We start from the raw sequence: 18,980 nt of genomic DNA on the forward strand, positions 1-18,980 counted from the left end.
ATTGAATATCAGGCAGTTTAGATGTTGTTGAAGATCCTAAAGGCGGGGCGGGGCGGGGGGGAGGTGGGAGTGAATGTTGTGTTAGTTATGTTCTTATCACTTCCTTGTATGAGAAACTCACTCTGATTCCATACCAATGTATTTTCTCAAAAGCAGTATGAGAAACAGAATGTTACACTTGGGTATTTAATTTTTAAAATAGCTTTTAAAAGTTTTATTGGTTTTGATTGGTATTGTTGTATTTTTGTTTGTTTTTTTAAATGGAGGCTTGCCAGTTTTGTTTATGGAGGATATGGCTAAAGATGCAAAATGGATGCTGTGTTTTGTTTGTAATGGCCAGTTTGGCCAATTTTAAATAAGTCTGACATCAGTTAAGTGTCTGAAAGGAAACAAAGGCTTGTTGTGAGTGCCTTTTACCCTTCTAAATAGGAACATTGTTAGATATAGGAATAATTCAAGTTTTAAAAAAAATTGCCTTTTTAATGACTTTCTTGTGTGTCAGAATTAGTGACTCTTTTTGTTATTGGGGCTTAGTTTCTTTCTCTTTTTTTCTTTCTTTCTTTCTTTTTTTTTTTTTAAACTTTCCTGGTGCATTAATTGTGGGTGTTGGCAGTGCCTCTTCTGTCAGCTGATCTGTCCAGCTGGATTTCTGTGAAAAAGGCCTTTTGCCTTGTCAGCAGTGTGTTATGCTCATTTATTCTTGCCTGGTAGACTGTAAGGAAATTTATTTTGGGAATTGGGATTTAGCACCATAGGTGAGAGTGGTTCTGTAGTCCCCAGGGCACATGTGAATCAGTCAAAAATTTGAGGAGTCCCATCTGCTGACAATTGAAGATATTAAGACAACCTGTAGAGTAAGACCTTCTTACTGGGTTTTTGCTGAGGACTTCCTTTGTAAAAAGTGGAGATCTAATTTCTTGTCTTGAAACCAGAACATATTCTTAAAATCTTGAATGACTGTAAAGTTCTACAAAATCTTCATGATGAACATCAGTGACCATATACAGCACTGTATAGATGAAAACACAACAGTTTATTGACTGTTTAACATTTACTAGAGAAGTCCCTTTTAAAAAATTATTTCTCTACTCTCACTATAATTTTTCCCTGTATGTTAAATATAGCCATAAATTCTAGCTAAGTTGAAATTAATTGGGATAGCAGATTTTAGAGAGGAAACGAAGCACCTGCCTTGGTGTCAGCAGATCTGCATTTGAGTCTACTGTTAAGTGTCCTTGGACTGCCTGTAACAAGGTGGACCACAAACTTGATGGCTTAAAACAGAAGTGTATTCTCACAGTTCAGGAGGCTAGAAATCTGAAAACAGGGTGTCAGCAGGGACATGCTCCTTCCAAATCCTCCAGAGTAAGATCCTTCCTTTCTTCTTTTCAGAGGGAAAGATGTAGCCCCAGTCACTTTTTGGTTGGCACTTCAGTCTCTGCCTCTGTCACGTGGCGTCCTCCTGTGTCTGTCTGCATGTGGCATTTCCCTCTTATAAAGACACCAGTCATTGTATTAGGGCCCATTTTAACGACTTCATCTTAACTTGATGACATCTGCAGAGACGCTGTTTCCCTAAGGTCACATTCAGAGATAGGTCCTGGGGTTTAGGTCTTCATGTTTTTGTGGGAGGACACAATTCAATAGTGTCACCTTCTCACTAACAGTATTTCAGGGCAAGTTGCCTAAGTAACTTGCATGGACCTCAGTTTCCTTATCTGTAAAATGGTAATTTTACCTTGTGTACTTTATGTTTGCCATAAGAATCAGATAAAAATATTTGAAATTGACTTAGGGATGTGGAGGTTTGTTGTTTTTCTTTGTTGATTATTATAAGGAACTTTTTTGTTTTTAGAGGGAAATTTTATAAGGTTGCTTCATGTTCAGTGCTTGTCTCTATTTCCATATTCTAATTTAATTTATTCTAATTCTAATACAGTTTATATTTCTTTCCATGCATTACAAGTAATCTTGATTGTAAATAATTCATACTTCATTACTTTGAAACCTTAATTACGACTCACTATTGTCTGACAACATCAGATGTAAATACGCAGGCATAGGCCACGGTGGTGAGATGGGGAAGTCGGGCTGAGCACAGCGTGCTTTAGGGCATGGATCGTCCACATGCGCAGTGTACTGTGGACATCGTTCTTAAGAACCAAGATACATCATTCTTCAGGACTGTATCAGAAGCACCTTAATTGGCTCACCATTTATGGAAGATAGTGTTACCCAGAAGTATAAAACTTTAGTTTATAATAATTGAAATATTTTTTTGGACCAAATAAACAAACTGCTCTGTTTTGGGGGAGGGGTAAACTTTTTTGTGGAAATTCAATATATATTGAATTCAATATATATTCAATATATAAATTTTTAGTAGAAACTCAGTATATAAATCAGGCAAAAGCAAGCTCATATATGGAAGACAGTTTGGAAAAACTTTTTTAGCCAAGCTGAAGTGCTGCATTTCCAATAAATGGCAAATAAGTAGTACATTATAGGCACATTTCATTATTTTGTCTTCTGGCACCAGTTGACATAAACCTTAGCTTTTCATTTTCTTTGGTTTTTGAGGAGTAAGAAGTTGAAATCTAGTAGGAATCAGCAGTGAGCACTTATTTCAACTAAGTTGAGCCAGTGTTCTGTGATGCCCACCCATTAAGTAGGACTTTAAAAGGACTTCTCTTACTCTAGGAAGCACTTATGATATACAGAGGATGTTTATTTTTAGCTAGGTCAGTTAATATTTTCTCCCAGAGTTTAGGAAATCTTGTAATCTATTTCCCTTTCTCCAGTTTGGTTTTCTTTAACTATTGGTCAATGTAGGTTGCCCTAATTCTAATGAGATGACGTTAGATGCCATTTTGGAATAACTTATTGCTTCCGTATTAACAGTTGTAAATTATTATAGACTCTAGCAGTAGTCCAATGCCCTCAAGATGAGTAGTGCTTTGAGGGTGACAGGAGTACTGGTGGCATAACTTTGTGATATTACTGATGGGCAGAAACCCAAGATGGGGTTATGTTGAGCACAAACCCAAGAAGCAGTTATCAGAGGTACTAGAGTAAACCTACAGGGCAGGCCCTCTACCTTCCACAGTAAAGAAATCCTTTTAGCCACACTTCACAGGGACAAAGGAGGAATAGCTTTATCTTTAATATAAAATACCAGAATGCAACACTGTATACTTATGTTCCTATGCAACTGGATCCAATTGCACCACTAGTGTCCTGGCCATGTTCTGTTCATATTCATATGTTCATATTATCCAAAAACAACTTCCTGTCCTGATGTTCTGTAACTCTGTGTTCAGTTTTATAACTGGTATTTCTGCCTCTGAGTGTTTTGATTGTACAGCATTATCGGGAAAATATTTTTTTTAAGCATGTAACCCTTAGTGTATGTATATTTATAAATTATATATTCCTACAGCAATATACAAAAATAGAAGTGTTAAATAAGTAAAAATTAAGAGAGAAGTTCTAGGTTTTATTTCTAATGTCCTATTTTGTAGATCATTTTTATTTTTATACACAGCATGTTTTATCACCAAAAAACATTTTAATTTAACATGTTATAGAATGCTTACTATGTGTAAATGGTTGCTAGTTTCTGAACAAGAATCAGGTAAAGTATATTTTCTCCGTTTAAGGTGAGTATAATATGGACAAACAAATGACTGGTTGATGGTACAATAAGAATGATTAGAAGAGAAACACAGAGTGTTGAGAACACAGTGGAAGAATATGAGCAACATAGATTCAGAGTTGGGCTCTTATTTAAGAATAGAAGAGCATTTGATTGTAGGTGTAATTAGCCTTTGAGCTACTAATCTATGCCAGGCAACATACTGGTTGCTTTATGTATATTTTAATTCTCAAGATAGTCTTAAAGGGAGACACGCACATCAGGTCTAGATAGTCTAAACTCCATTTTATAAAAAAGCCAGGATTAGATTCAATGCCATCCTTCTTTGAAACTCTGTCATCCCGGACAAAGGAAGTAATACCCATTTTTCTCTTAAGATGTTGACTTCACTTCTCCACCAAAGACAAAGTGAATCTCTGCAGCATTGCTATTTGCTACCCAGGCTTTGGGGTGACTGCAGAATTCATATGGAAAGAAAAGATGCGGCAAAGTTGCTTCTTCTCTAAGAATTTTAAGCACAGCCAACGATATGTCAGAAGTTTATCCTTAAATATCAATTCTTCATTCTCTCCAAAGCTTTCATTTGGACTAGTCTCTCTCTGAGACTGCTGTTATTTTCTTGTTCTAACCTGAAAATGTTCTTTCTTTGCTGTTGGACAGGAGTCTAATGAGGGAGTAACCATTTTTGTTTTATGACATTTGGTGTAGCAGTAGAATTCTTTTGTTTAAAAAAAAAAAAACCTTTTAAGTGTGTTTGCCATTTATTAAAGATAACTTATGTTTTCTGTACTCTGTCTTTATTATATGAAACACACCTACAACCAAAAAAATCTTTGCTCTGTAGATAAAAGCAAAAGTTTTTGGTAACATTAGAATTTTTGTTTTCATGTCAACATTATTTTTTAAAGGTTGATTAGGGTGGAGGGAAGGGGTAGAAGAATTTCAGCTAAGAGTTACCATCATCAGTTACTTGTAAATCTTAGTGCTTCTGTTTATGTGCTGCCCTTTGACTGCTTCTCAGTATTTTATTTTCCTATAAAATGAGAAAGGAAGAGTAAGTAATATGTCTGTATTAGACTCACGGTAAATGACTACTTTCTTTAAAGGGCATACTCCTTTGTGGTATAGGTCAGTTTAATTTGAACAGACTGTGATAGGTATGCTAATTTTTTATAGGTCTGTGGGAATTGGTATAGAGAATATTACTTGAAATAAATGGGTAATTGGCTATGTTTTGTCTTTTTGTGATGGCATATTTGTAATAGGACTTAATTGGAATGGTCACCTACAGTTTGTTTTTTGCTGACTTTTAAAAGTTGGTGATTTTACAGTTAATGAAGGTAGTTGGATTTTTTTCTTTTTCTTAAATTAGTTGTATTTTAGTACTAGAGCCCTACATAGGCTCTGATTTACTCACTTAAGTAAAGGAGGGTCAGCTCCTTTACTTGCAGGTGCTCCCACCAGATCCTGTTGCCCTGTCTTGCTCTTTTGTTCTTCCTCCTTTCCTTGAGCAGTAATTGGGCTATTACAGCATATTTCCTTTACTTTTTTATCCTTATTTACTACTCAGAACTGGCTACTTCTCACCAGTGCATCGTGTGTCTGTGCTTTGGTACAGGTGCCAGGAAGAGGTGGGTACAGGTGGTCCAGGGCTGTTTCGTGGCCCCTCCCTTAGCACTCTCCAGTCAGCCAAACCAATTTGGGCCATCATTTCATATGCTTGGGATGAGCATTGATGATTTGAAACTTACTACAGGGGTATTAGATCTTGTTTTCTCACGTTTTAATTTAGCTACATATTTATAAATGTAAGATAAACGTGTTAAATTTACCAATTTAAGAGACTAGTAGTAGTATTAGAAACTGGCACTTTCCCCCTCCAAAGATACTGATCTTCTTTAACATTATTTGTAAGCCTGTGGGACTTCTCCCTATCAGTATGCTCCACATTGAGAAGAATAGAAGGGGCATTTTCCTCTGGGACTGGCAGGTTTTCAGACTGCCTGCTGCCCTCATAAAACATGTGATTTAAGAAGACATTTTACTGTGGGCTCTCATAGGAGACTTCAGATTTTGGATGCAATCTATCCACAATAAGCAGGGATTTTTGTTGTTTTTATTTCTAACTTCAAGTGAAAGAATCTGTTTTGGAGAGAAACCCAGTTAATCTTAGACTCTATCCAGCTCAGTGACTGATGATCACTTTGCGTATAATCATTCTTGTTTCTGAATGGTCATCCATGATTGCTCTGAAGTGGGGAGTAGGAGGGGCGCCTGGGTGGCACAGTCGCTCATCTCAGGCTCGTGAGTTCGAGCCCCACGTTGGGCTCTGTTAACAGCTCAGAGCTTGGAGCCTGCTTCAGATTCTGTCTCCCTCTCTCTCTCTCTTTCTCTGCCCCTCCCCAGCTCATGCTCTGTCTCTGTCTCTGTCTCTCTCAAAAATAAACATTAAAAATAATAACAAAATTGAAGTGGGGAGGAGACGTCTTTTCAATTAAGCTGCACCTTAATCTGTCTCTACCTGGATGTTATTTGAATCCCCAAACCCAGAGAGCTTTTCCATCCTCCCATCTGTAGCTGCTTGTGTAATTCCATCATCTTTCCATTGTCTCTTTCCATTGTCTTAGAACATTTATTTCTGAGAACAAAGTATGGATCAGGAAAATGACTCAACCACTAAAATAACTGAGGATGATTTTTCAACTTTTAAATTGACTTTGGCATCTACAATAACAAATTGCATGTACTTGTGATGTAATATTTGCCTGAAAGTCATTGGCTATCCATTTTCTATAGTGCTTTTCTTAAAAAAAAATTAAAGGTAGAAATGAGATCACCTTCAACTAGCAAAGACAGATTATGAGGCTTGAAATCTGTTACAGAATTTGAATGTTGGAAGTATGAATTGAAACCATTCCCACTTGATCATCTTTGATTTAGTACTCAATTGAACATCCCTAAAAGGACGACTCATTTCATAATAGCCCCGTGCTTGCATGCCTTTGCATTCTTTTGCAGGGGGAGAGAAAAAAAAAAAAATTAAAGTTTACTCCAAACTAGGGGCACCTAGGTGGCTTAGTCGGTTTAATGTCGACTTTGGCTCAGATCATGATCTCACGGTTCTTGGGTTCCAGCCCCATGACAGCTCAGATTCTGTGTCTCCCTCTCTCTCTGCCCCTCAACCACTCATGCTCTCTCTCTGTCTCAAAAATAAATAAACATTAAAAAAAAATAAAAAAAAAAATAAAAAGTTTACTCCAAACTAAAATGGCTCGGGTTTGGTTTGAAATACTCAAAGTAGGTTTGGTGACATAAGAAAATGAACATCTTTGTTCTTCAGGAACTGTCTTTCTTTGAAGGAATACTAAAGATATGTTATTGAGTTTAATAAACGATTTGCCTCAAATGATAGCAGCTAATTCCAAGAATCAAACAAATGTAATAAAGTAGAAAACAGAATCAAAGATCTGAAGTATTCCCTATATTCAAGGTATTATGTGGGCAGTTAGACTAGGTGACCTCAAAGATCACTTTCACCTCTTAGTATATGTATTAGCTACAGCATATCCAGAGAAACAGGCAGGAGACAACTCCCATGTGAAAAAAGTGTGACCTTCCACCTCTTAGGAGGAAGGAAGGAAAGACTATTGGCAGCTAGATGCATTTGGTTTGGACTGAGGTTGGACTTTGCACAGCTTTTGACAGGTAGCCTGGATACACGAAGCCATCTTCCCTCAATTAAAAAGGAAAAAATCACAAGCACTTCTTCTCTCCCCCGCACCTCCAATAGAAGTCTTAACTGTGGGTCAGCTTTTATCGACCTTTTTGAATAAGATACTTTATTCCTCTGGAATTTCAGAAACAATTTGTTTTCTGAAAAACACATGCCATTTGGATACCCTTTAAATTGACATGTGATTGAAACTTTTGTTTTAATAATTCCATTTTCTCTAAAGGCTGCCTTTATATTTATTAAAGATGACAAAACAAAAACCACTTCTTCTTTCATTACATTTTCTGCTTTCATGTTCTGTCATTCAGAGATCTTTTTTTCTTTCCCTCTCTCTGTCTTCTTTTCCCCCAGCTGTCGGCAGCATCCAGCCCCTCCAGTCACAGTCCTCACAGAGCTTCAGGAAAGGACCCTTTTGCAGAGCTCTCTTTGGAGGATTTCTTATAAATCACTTTAGGTATTATTGCTGCTTGTTGGGGGAGATGGGGACTTATATACTTTAAAAATTTATCAAGTGTTAAACACAATTCACTCTTCTCCTTTGTTTCTTTAAAGGACTCTAGGTTCTCTCTTTTCCTCCTCCTTCTCTGTTCTTTAGGTGAAGAATAAAAATAGATCAAAATAGGACATAAGGACAAACAATTTTGGAAAATACCTTTAACATAATTAGAAGGTGTGAAATCAAAGAACCATCTTTCATGTTTACATGTGAGCATCCACTGCCCACAGCAGATGGATGAGATCAAATACCACCCTTAAAAACTGGGTATTTTCATCAGTCTTAAAAGATTTGCATAGAAAACATAATTTTACACACTGGATTAGAGCTTGATTAGGAGCATCTCTAGTTTTAATATAATGTCCTTGAATGTTAGTTGTGAAGAATTCATTTTAACAGTTTCTTAAAGTGTTATGTTTATGTGTGCCTTTTCATTTAAAAATAGTAACATTTTCCCCAAAACAGACTTTTGTTTTATTTTTAAATTAAGGGCAAGGGAACATTTCTGTCCTTTTTGATAGAAGGATTCTGTGTTTGATTCACACTGCCTCTTTTTGTTGGAAGACAGTGTAATTTGTTCTTCTTGGTGCTCTAACCCCCAGTGTGTAGGTATATAGCTTCTAGATCTTTGAGAGTTTGTATTCTTCTGATTTGACAAGTTTATTAGCACATCTACTTCAGTAATGTCTTTGGAGGAACAGTTTAAGGGAATTCATGAGTGAAGTATCTGAGCAAATAGTGATGCCCTATTTGAAATCTTTTCCTGTGTAGATCTTTGAGATTTTGATTTATATTAGTAAAGAAATGATTTAGTAAGCATATTACAGTTCCCTCAATTATCTCTAATTTTATGACATCATTTGTAAATAATAATTCACACTTTGCTTTTCTAAATGAGATTTTTCACATAGAATATTTGTGTTTATGGAGAGATGTTCTGAACTTGTTATTGAAAAGTTGCTCGTTCATATTCTTTCTTCCCCATCTCTTGGTTTTTAATAATTAGAAAGATCTATTTGAAGTCCCTATAGTTAGTCTTTACATATTGAGTTTTGACACATGATAAGCTGATAATACTGACTTAGTTTGGTGATCAGCGTTGTGATAAACATGCTATAAACATTTCTGGGCTAGTTGAATGGTAAAAGCCACAAAGCATTTTTATTTGTGAGAAGACTTCCTAGAATGCAGTGAATCAACTTACACTCTTTTTTTTTTTTTTTCCAGATACAGTTTATGTAACTAGATGGAAGAGAATGGAATTACTCCAAAAAGACAAGTGCTCAAGCAGCAAATACTTACTTCGAGCAAAATCCAAACTGCTGTCTCTTAAACTCTCTTCTTCCATTAGAATGCTACAGTAACCCAGTGAAGGCCCATGAAGGAAATTGGGACTAGTATATAGGAGAACGTATCAATACAGTTTATAAAGCCGAGAATTGCCATGATTTCAGACTAAGATCTTTTTGGTGACTAACCCTTCAGTTCTTTCAACTCTTATTAATACCCATAATCAGTAACCTACCAAGAAAAAAGCCCTTATTTGGAAAGTGTGAAATTTGTATTTGGAAAAGCTGCCTGGAGAGAAGAGCTGTGTCCTTTCCTGTAATGCAACAGGACTCTTTTGGGGGGATCAAAATCATAATTCTTAATTATGCAGTATCTTTCTTTTCTCCAGTCCTCACAGACACAGAAACAGTAACTAAAATTAACTTTTCTTTTAAAAAATTATATATTCAGTTTGCAGTAGACATTCCTTAAGTATTTGTATTTATTTATGATTATCAATTTACGTAACATTAATATTGTATCAGACCTCCTTATGAAAATGAGTATGGATGTAAACAGTATGTTTGATTTTTATCCATAAGAATGAATCTGATTCCGAATGCTTTTCAGCTGACATACAGAGCACTAAATATTTTAAGGCAAGTCCATAGGTCTGAATCGCTTCAGAATTCTCAGTCTCTATGGGATTTAGGGAAGCATTATAAATGCATTAATCCTTATAGTCAATTCTGTGCCTAGGATTTTGCAAGGGAACAGTTCACTGACTAGGAAAAGCACTACATTTTAAATTCAGCATTAGTGCATTGGGAAGGAACTTTACTGCTTTGTGCTTGGCATGTCATTATTTTCCATTTGACATTAGGGCCTTTCCAAAATGAATGTGAGGAATTGCTTTCACTTCAAGACTTTCCTTCTTTTCAGTAAAACTCTAGGAGGTGTTATGGGGGGAGGGAAGGGGACAAAATCCTTGAAACCTTTTATTTGGCTCATGCCATGTTATGATCATGTACCTTTTAAATAAGGGGAAATAGTATCTTTAAAGTTAATGTCTAGCCAAGAGTTTAGTTAACGAAGAATTAAACTGCACTGTTGATCGGTGCTTTGTGTAAATACATCTTAACGTTTCGGTTGAGAGGGGCCTTAAGAAGGACAGTTCGTTGTAGGAAAGCAATTCTGTACATGAGTTTAAGCATACTTGTTGCATTGTCTCTGCAGATTCTATTTTTGTTTACAATATTAAAATGTATGTTAGCAAAAATGGGTGGATTTTCAAATAAAATGCAGCTTCCACAAAATTTTTGTTATGGTATTCTGGTCTGAGGTGCATTTTTTTCCTTTTTCCTTCTTCCTTATCATCAGTATCATTTTTTGCTAATAAAAATATACCCAGGTGATTATATTTGGTGATTTAATAAAATGTAAATTTTATTTGTTTTAACTTAATTTCCTTAAGGATTTTTCTTTGTACTTTTGTGTCACTTTTTAGACTCATTGATAATCTAAACTACTTACTAAAATTGTTTATGTCTTTTGATCAGATGCCTTCAGTCAGGTAAGTTTAAGGGAGAAAATGCTTGATGTTTGGCATATTAATGCATGTGTTTATTGTGCCAAGGAAACCTCTGACTGTATCGTGTTTCATATTGAAGAGTAAGTAGGATTCAGAGTACATGAGAGAGGGATTAAAGGCTTTGTGTTGATAATTATCTGCATAGTATTTGCCATGGTTGGAAAAAATTCATCTGTAGCCAATATACTTTGTTAACTTTACTAGTTTTTAAGTTTCACTATCATTAAACCATTTTCATATAAACTGGGAAATTGTACTTTTGTAGTTAACTTCCTTAACATTCTCACAGATTTTGATTTGTCTTATGTTGAGTGGATGTTCATATTTCAGGTCTATGGCTTGTTCCTTTTATAATTAAAGCAGCAGTAGTGTTTTGTATGTTTATGAAGGTGCTTTGTAAATATTTTCATCCTATTGCTGAAAAAACTTCTGGGCTTGTTGGATAGGTATTATCCATATTTTACCCATTTTACAAATTGAAATCAGGAATTAGAAAAGGAACTTGATCAGGTTGATAAGCTAATAGAGGAGTCTGGTCTTTAGTTTCATGGTCCATTGTCCTTTTTATGACCTGCTGTTGTTAATTCAGGTGTATAAACTAAACAAAGATTTGTATCCCTGTGCAGTGTAGACCGATGACTACTCTTCATTTCCACACGGACTTCCTCTCTGAAGCACATTTCCTGCTTCCTGCTCTGATGCCCAGACATTATTGACTAGGAAATATACAAAATATATGATCATATTAACTTTAATCACAATGTAACAAGTGAGGTAACTTAGATGTTGAATGCATAACTATATTATTAGGTTATAAACCTGTACATGCCCAAACCATCTTAGTTCCCAAATACCAAGTTGGTGGAGGCTGCAGAGTGAAGTTAGATCATTAGCTACGGAGGGCAGCTATACTTGTCCCAAATCATTTTCAAAATTAGTCTTTTGCTTTTGGCTTAACATCTTGTTATTATCATTCAGCATTTCTTAATTTAATTTTTTTTTTTTTTTTTTTTTTTTTTTACTTTTTAATTTATTTAGGGGTGCCTGCTGCATGGCTTAGTTGGTTAAGCATCCAACTCTTGGTTTCGACTCAGGTCATGATCTCATGGTTTTGTGAGTTCGAGCTCCACATTGGGCTCCGTGCTGACAGTGCAGAACCTGCTTGGGATGCTCTGTTTCCCTCTGTCTCTGCCCTTCCCCAGCTCCTGCTGTTTCTGTCTCTCTCAAAATGGGTAAATAAACTTTAAAAAAATCTTTAAAAAAAAATAAAGTTTATTATTTTGAGAGAGAGCAAGAGTATGAACAGGGGAGGGGCAGAGAGAGAAGGGAGAGAGAGAATCCCAAGCAGGCTCCACACTGTCAGTGCGGAGCCCAGTGTAGGGCTAGATCTCACGACCCACAAGATCATGACCTGAACCGAGATCAGGTGGCTTAACTGAGCCACCCAGACTCATTTTTTTAAAGCTGTCTTTTTCTTAACCAGTGACTGTGAGAGTCCATATTTAGGAAAAGACCTATGTTACACTAGGAATTTTTTACTTCTCCACAAACCAATAAAACATGACCCCTGAAAAATAGGCCTTTATGGGATAAGTTTCTCCTTCAACTGAATAATTTATTCATCATCATCACCAAACATATTTTCAAAGTCTGAGGTTCAGAGTACTGATGTACTTAGTACTCGGGATGAGTGTGGCTCCATGTGTTCAGCAGTGGCTGGGTCACAGACTGTATGGAGAGGTCACAGCACACAGCCAGATGAACTTACTCTTGGAGAAAAGATGGCTTCACAGCTTCCATCAGTGGCCTCCCCAAGTAGCTTAGTTCTTTGTTCAGCCATACTTGCTACCTTCCATGGGTCTGACTAGCTTGGAATTCTGCTGTCTGGGCTCTGAATGGAGAGCTGCAGTATCATCATCTATTTTGGTGTGCCACCAATTAGAAATGTTTTCTAAGTCTTCAGCTAGTATTTGTAGTCTAATTTTCATGTAAGCATTTAGTGAATGTCCCATTTGTTATTGAAGCATACAAGTTGAGTTCTTAAGCCATATATGAAATTACTCACATTGTCAAAAGTTGTGTAAAGTTCTTTCTGTGGTATGGGGGAGGGAGCAGGTACAACTCTCTTGAGGCAGGATAGTAGGTTACACTGATGGTAGGCAGACAGGAGAAAAAACGGAAGGGAAAATTTTATAGAAGCTTTGTTTTCCAATAGGTTCTTATTTAAAATAGCTCTTCCAGGGGCGCCTGGGTGGCTTCTCGTTTAAGTGTCCGACTTCGGCTCGGGTCATGATATCACTGTTCACAAGTTCAAGCTCTGCGTCAGGCTCTGTGCTGACAGCTCCGAGCCTGGAGCCTGCTTCACATTCTGTGTCTCCCTCTCTCTCTGCCCCTCCCCTGCTCACACTTGGTCTCTCAAAAATAATAAAAACATTAAAAATTTTTTTGAAGAGCTCTTCCATGGGGCACCTGGCTGGCCCAGTGGTAAACCAAGTGACTCTTAATCTCAGGGTCATGAGTTCAAGCCCCACATTGGACTTGGAGCCTACTTAAAAACACACAAAAACCATAGAATAGTTATCTGCTACGAAACGTAATTTTTTTGAGTGTGCACATGCATGCACGAGTGGGGCAGGGGCAGAAGGGGAGATGGAGTGTTTTTTTTTTTTTTCAGCTACAAATACATATTTTACAATCCTTTTATTTTTATGGAAGTATAGTTAGCATACAGTGTTATAGTAGTTTCAGGTGCACAACATAATGATTCAACAAACGAATACATTACTCAGTGCTCATCACATTTAGTGTATTTTTTCCAAAATTTTTTAATTTACATCCAAGTTAGCATATAGTGCAACAATGATTTCAGGAGTAGATTCCTTAATGTCCCTTACCCATTTAGCCCACCACCCTTCCAGCAACCCTCTGTTTTCTATATTTAAGAGTCTCTTGGGGCGCCTGGGTGGCGCAGTCGGTTAAGCGTCCGACTTCAGCCAGGTCACGATCTCGCGGTCAGTGAGTTCGAGCCCCGCGTCAGGCTCTGGGCTGATGGCTCAGAGCCTGGAGCCTGTTTCCGATTCTGTGTCTCCCTCTCTCTCTGCCCCTCCCCCGTTCATGCTATGTCTCTCTCTGTCCCAAAAATAAATAAAAAACGTTGAAAAAAAAAATTTAAAAAAAAAAAAAAAGAGTCTCTTAGGTTTTGTCCCCCTTCCTGTTTTTATATTCTTTTTGCTTCCCTTCCCTTATGTTCATCTGTTTTCTGTCTTAAATTCCTCATGAGTGAAGTCATGATATTTGTCTTTCTCTAATTTCACTTAGCATAATACTTTCTAGTTCCATCCATGTAGCTGCCAATGGCAAGATTTCATTCTTTCACTGCCAAGTAATACTCCATTGTACATATATATATATACCACATCTTCTTTATCCATTCATCTGTCGATGGACATTTGGGCTCTTTCCATGCTTTGGCTATTGTTGATAGTGCTGCTATAAACATTGGGGTGCATGTGCCCCTTCGAAACCGCACACCTGTATCCCTTGGATAAATACCTAGTAGTGCCATTGATGGGTTGTAGGATAGTTCTATTTTTAATTTTTTTGAGGAACCTCCATAATGTTTTCCAGAATGGCTGCACTGTCATAGACTCTGGGTCTAAAGTTCTCTCTTGTCTGGCAAGAGAGTAGGACTCAGGATGAAAAGCAGGAGATGGCTAAATGTCCAGGAAAAGACAAGAGCCCCGAATAAGGGTCCTTGCCTGTTTTTATTAGGATCAGAAGGCTTACAAACATGCGGTGGATGTGCACAAAGAGACAATCTCTGAACATTAACTTGTGGACGTGAGGGAAAGGGGGTCTTCAAGATATTTGGGTTTAGGGGTTTGGGTTAATAGAAAGCAAAATCCTGACGCCGGGCAGCCTGGCGGAAGGTTGTTTGCAGCGGAGGTGAGGCAGCACCTCTGTTTATCTTAGCTAGCCTAAGGGATGAGACTGGGGAAATCACCTCAGGGTTGACAAGGCACCTTTTCTTTTGTTAACCATCTCTCCTCTGGGCTGCTTCACCTGCAGCGCAGAGGTCTATAGACCTATTTACCTGTTTACCTAACTTAGTCCTTTCTTCCTGTTGAAAGTAGCTCTCTGCTATAGTACTAAATTGGGGGTGCTTCCACTCTGAATATCTAATCTTGTTTATTTCCTATACCTATGTTCTATATTGGTGCCTGGGCACCTCCCTATTTTGGGGCCTTTGCCTCTCCCTCTCTATTCTGGGGGCTTAAGCCCCCTTTCTCTATCCTTACTCACCTAATCTTGTTTACCCAAACTCACCTGTGAGCAACCTATGGCTTTGTACTTCTTTATGCCTTGTTAATCCATTGGTGTAAACCCTGGGGATTCCTAAGCTTATCCTCCACAGCTCCTCCACAGTTGGCATTCCCACCAGCAGTGCATAAGAGATCTTCCTGGGAGAGAGATTCTTAAGCAGGCTCCACATTCAGCATGGAGCCCGAGGCAAGGCTCAATCCCATGACCCTGGGGATCATGACCTGAGCCGAAATCAGGAATCCAATGCTCAACCAACAGACTAAGCCACCCAGGCTTCCCCTCCCCCAAAAATGATTTTAAGGTTGGTTTTGAAATAAAAATAGCCGTGTGAGAATCGCCTGGGGAGCTAACCCTTAGCTCAGTCTGAGCCTTCCACACTCAGGCACCCTGCCTGTCTCCCTTGAGACTGGGTACTTGTCAGCTGTCTTAGACTCCCATTTAAACAAGCACAGGGTTATCATGCCCTTGCCCCTCGACTGGGACTGTAGGGAAGAAAGTATCAACAAAGTAGATCATCCCCACTCCCCACCTGCACCTGGACTCCATGCTGTCTGCACTAATGCAGAACATCCAGTTGATTTCCTTGGCCTTTCTGGAACACTTTACATGGAAGCATCAGGCACACCACACGGCACTGCCAGCTAACTTAGGGGTCACGTTAAAAGGCACAAAATGAAATCTGTATTTCTCTGGTCACTTTTGTCCTGAAGTAGGGTAGGAATTGAAAAGCTTTTCGCTTCCATGCAATTGCTTGAAGGAGGCTCCAAGGGCCTGGAAAAGGCAGGCAGAGGCACTGTGGTAGGAGGCGGGGAAAAACAGAGATGACACGAAGCCCAATAAAGATGGCTGTGCCCATTGTTTGGTGTTCATAACACCTGTTGCTCGGAGCTGATCTTTTACAACCATTACACTCATATGTGGACCTTAATAATTTGTGATAGAATTTATGTCACATAGTGGCTCCGAAGTAGAAATGAAAGAATGACGGTTCACTTAATCTTACAAAGGTTAAACTGGTGTCATTCTGGCCTAAAAGCAACAATACAATAGGATAATAGGAAATTATAGAAAATATAAGTCTCTGTTCCCTACTCCTGGCACAGAGTTCCTAAAACTCTTATAATTTCAGTGTTAGTCCTAGGAGCATCTCTTGTTTTAATTGGCCTTTGACCCTGGTTCCTGACACAAAATTACTAAATCTCTGGGAATTTCCTGGGTGCCAGGGGTGTCTTGCTCTAATGAGGCAACTCTTGGCTCCTGGATGCCTTCAGAGGATGAAGGCTGGTCACTAGAAAAACCAAGCCAGTCATTAGAAGCCTCCATAAAAATCCCAGTATTAAGGGATCTGGAGTAAAGAGAAGGTGGACTTTTAACAAGCTGTTTTTATCAGCACCATATATCTGGGGAAGGGGGATTGAGATTATCAAAGAAACAACTGTGTAAGTGTGGAATAAGGGCAAATTCAGGGATAAATCCCAGAAATTATCTCCATTATTAAGGGATATATAGTAAAGGATTAATGGAGGCCAGGAAAAGAACAGAGCTGAAGATTATTTTCAAAAAGACAGGAAATCATAACATGCTGGTGAAGATGTGGAGGAGGGAACTCTGTGTGCTGTTGGTGGGAATGTAAACTAGTACAGCCACGACGGAAAACAGGATGGGGTTTCTTCAAGAAATTAAAAACAGAACTAGGATCCAGCAATCCCACTTCTGGGTATATATCTGCAGGGAACAAAATCATGATCTTGAAGTGATACCTTACTCTCATGTTCACTGAAGTATTATTCACCATAGCCAAGGTACGGAGATAACCTAAGTGTCCATCAGCAGATGAATTGATTTAAAAAATTGTAAGATATATATACATATACATAAACACACACACACACTGGAATATTGATTACTTATTCTTAAAAATGAGGGAAATTATTGTCATTTATGACAACCTGGATGAACCTGGAGGGATTATGCCAAGTGAAATAAGCCAAACAAAAACTAACACTGCCTGGTCTCACTTATATGTGGATTCTGAAAAAAAAAAAAGTCAATAGAAACAGAAAATTGGAGGGTGGGGGAAATAGGGAGAGAGGTTGGTAAAAAGGTGCAAAGTTTAAGTTATAAAAAGAATAAGGTGTGAGGATCTAACGTATAACATGGTGACATAGTTGATAACACTGTGTCATATAAAAGAGATTTGCTGAGAGAATGAACTTAAATGCTCTCCCCCCACCACCCTCCAAAAAGGTAAGTATGTGAGGTGTTGGATGTGTATATAACTCTATGGGAGGAATCCCTTCACAAAGAATATATATATATATATATATATATATATATATATATATATATATATTTATATATAAAATCATCACATCATGTACTTTAAATATTTTAAAATGTTGTCAATTATATCTCAAAGATGAAAAAAATGTAGCATTATGAGATAGGTTGCAAAATCAATGGGAGGAAGGGAAATGCTGAGTGGTTATCAGACTGGAGATGAGATGGGGTAAGTGATGAAAGAAAAGCAAATGGATAGCCTGGAATATGAACATATACAGAAGACAATTTGCATAATATTTGTCTTTGAAGAGCATTCTTCCCTTCAGAGAGTATTTCTGTCATTGAGTGAGGCATCTGCTGCTTGATGAGACAGTTGCTCCATAGATGGTAAGTGTGGACTCTGCAGCTATGCTGGGGGTTTAACTCCTAGTTTGAGCAATTTATATAATTGCCCATGCCTCAATTTCTCCATCTGTAAAATGGCATAATAACGCCTACCCCATATGACTGCTGTTTGTAATTAATGAATTAAAAATGGAGGCATTTAGGACATCTTTGCATGTAATAAAGTTTGAGTACACTTCTTGAAATACAGAATAGCTTGTGGTCAAGAGCCTAGATTCTGGAGGCAAAACATCTGTGTTCAGATCCTGACTCTGTCCCTTACTAGCTGGGGGACTTTGGGAAATTTATTAAATTTCCCTCTGCCTATTTCTTCATCTGTAAAGTGAGAATAATTCTGGACCCACTACATAGGATTATAAGAAGGATCAATTAGGTTAATATATAATATACATAATATATGTAAAGTGCATATAATATATGTATATGTGCATATATATGTAAATATATGTAATATATGTAAAGTGCAATAATAAGAGCATTTAGGTGTTTGCCATTGTTAGTTATTACTAAAGAGCCTTTTTAAATGTCACTCTTTGGACTTGTTCACCCTGCCCTGTTTGCATTGTGCTGATGTTAGCCCAGTGCTCTGCTGGAGGTCTCATGACGTGATTCCAAAGCAGAACCCTGAACCTCTAACTCCACACGTCCTCACATAAGCAGGAGTCCTTGATTCTGAAGCAGCGGCAGTAATTCCTGAGTCTGGTGTGACAGAACACACTTTTGAAAATAGCCAGCCCCCACACATCTAAGTATACTTAGGTCAGCAGCTTTAGATGCCTCAGATAAAGCAGAATACTTTCTAAAGTCATTTGAGCTCCCCTCCTTTTTTTTCTTTTTAACAGAGAATAAATACTTACCCAAGTCTTATTTAGTGGAAGAGACTATGTTTTACTATTGGAAACATTGACTTCTTGTTTGGTAAATATTCATGCTAGTCTCTGTATTAGTATTAGATTTGGCTTGTGTGTAACAAAATTCATACGATGATTCAAAGAAGACAAGTTTATTTTCTCACATAAAAGTCTGAGCTGGCATGGCAGCTTTGCTCATCAGATTGATAGGTGCCTGCTTGCTGTTCCATAGTCCTTAAGGAGCTCCTTCCATCTCATAGTTCTCTGTGGCTGAGCAGCATAACCCCACCCCAAGCAGCAGGATAGAGAAAGTAGGGAGAAAGGGAGAAGAATTGTGCACAATTTCTCACATTCCATTGGCCAGAACTTTGTCA

The 18,980-nt window shown here is 37.8% G+C and overlaps 1 protein-coding gene across 19 annotated transcripts in view; it reads left to right on the forward strand.

Annotated features, from left to right (window-relative positions):
- PICALM (phosphatidylinositol binding clathrin assembly protein) overlaps window positions 1–10,483 on the forward strand; it is a 101,371-nt gene extending 90,888 nt beyond the window's left edge. For 16 of the 19 annotated variants that reach the window (XM_058687551.1, XM_058687554.1, XM_058687559.1 and 13 more), the window contains 2 exons: window positions 7,740–7,842; window positions 9,112–10,483. In XM_058687551.1, coding sequence (XP_058543534.1) covers window positions 7,740–7,832 — 93 coding nt within the window. In that variant the 3' untranslated portion in view covers window positions 7,833–7,842; window positions 9,112–10,483. Of the gene's footprint in view, window positions 1–1,933; window positions 6,906–7,739; window positions 7,843–9,111 lie in introns of those variants that run through there. The other 3 variants (XM_058687556.1, XM_058687565.1, XM_058687555.1) reach the window with 2 other exon arrangements.
- The last annotated feature ends 8,497 nt before the right edge of the window (window positions 10,484–18,980 follow it).

This window comes from Neofelis nebulosa, chromosome 10, assembly GCF_028018385.1.
Source record: "Neofelis nebulosa isolate mNeoNeb1 chromosome 10, mNeoNeb1.pri, whole genome shotgun sequence".
Lineage (NCBI taxonomy): Eukaryota > Metazoa > Chordata > Mammalia > Carnivora > Felidae > Neofelis > Neofelis nebulosa.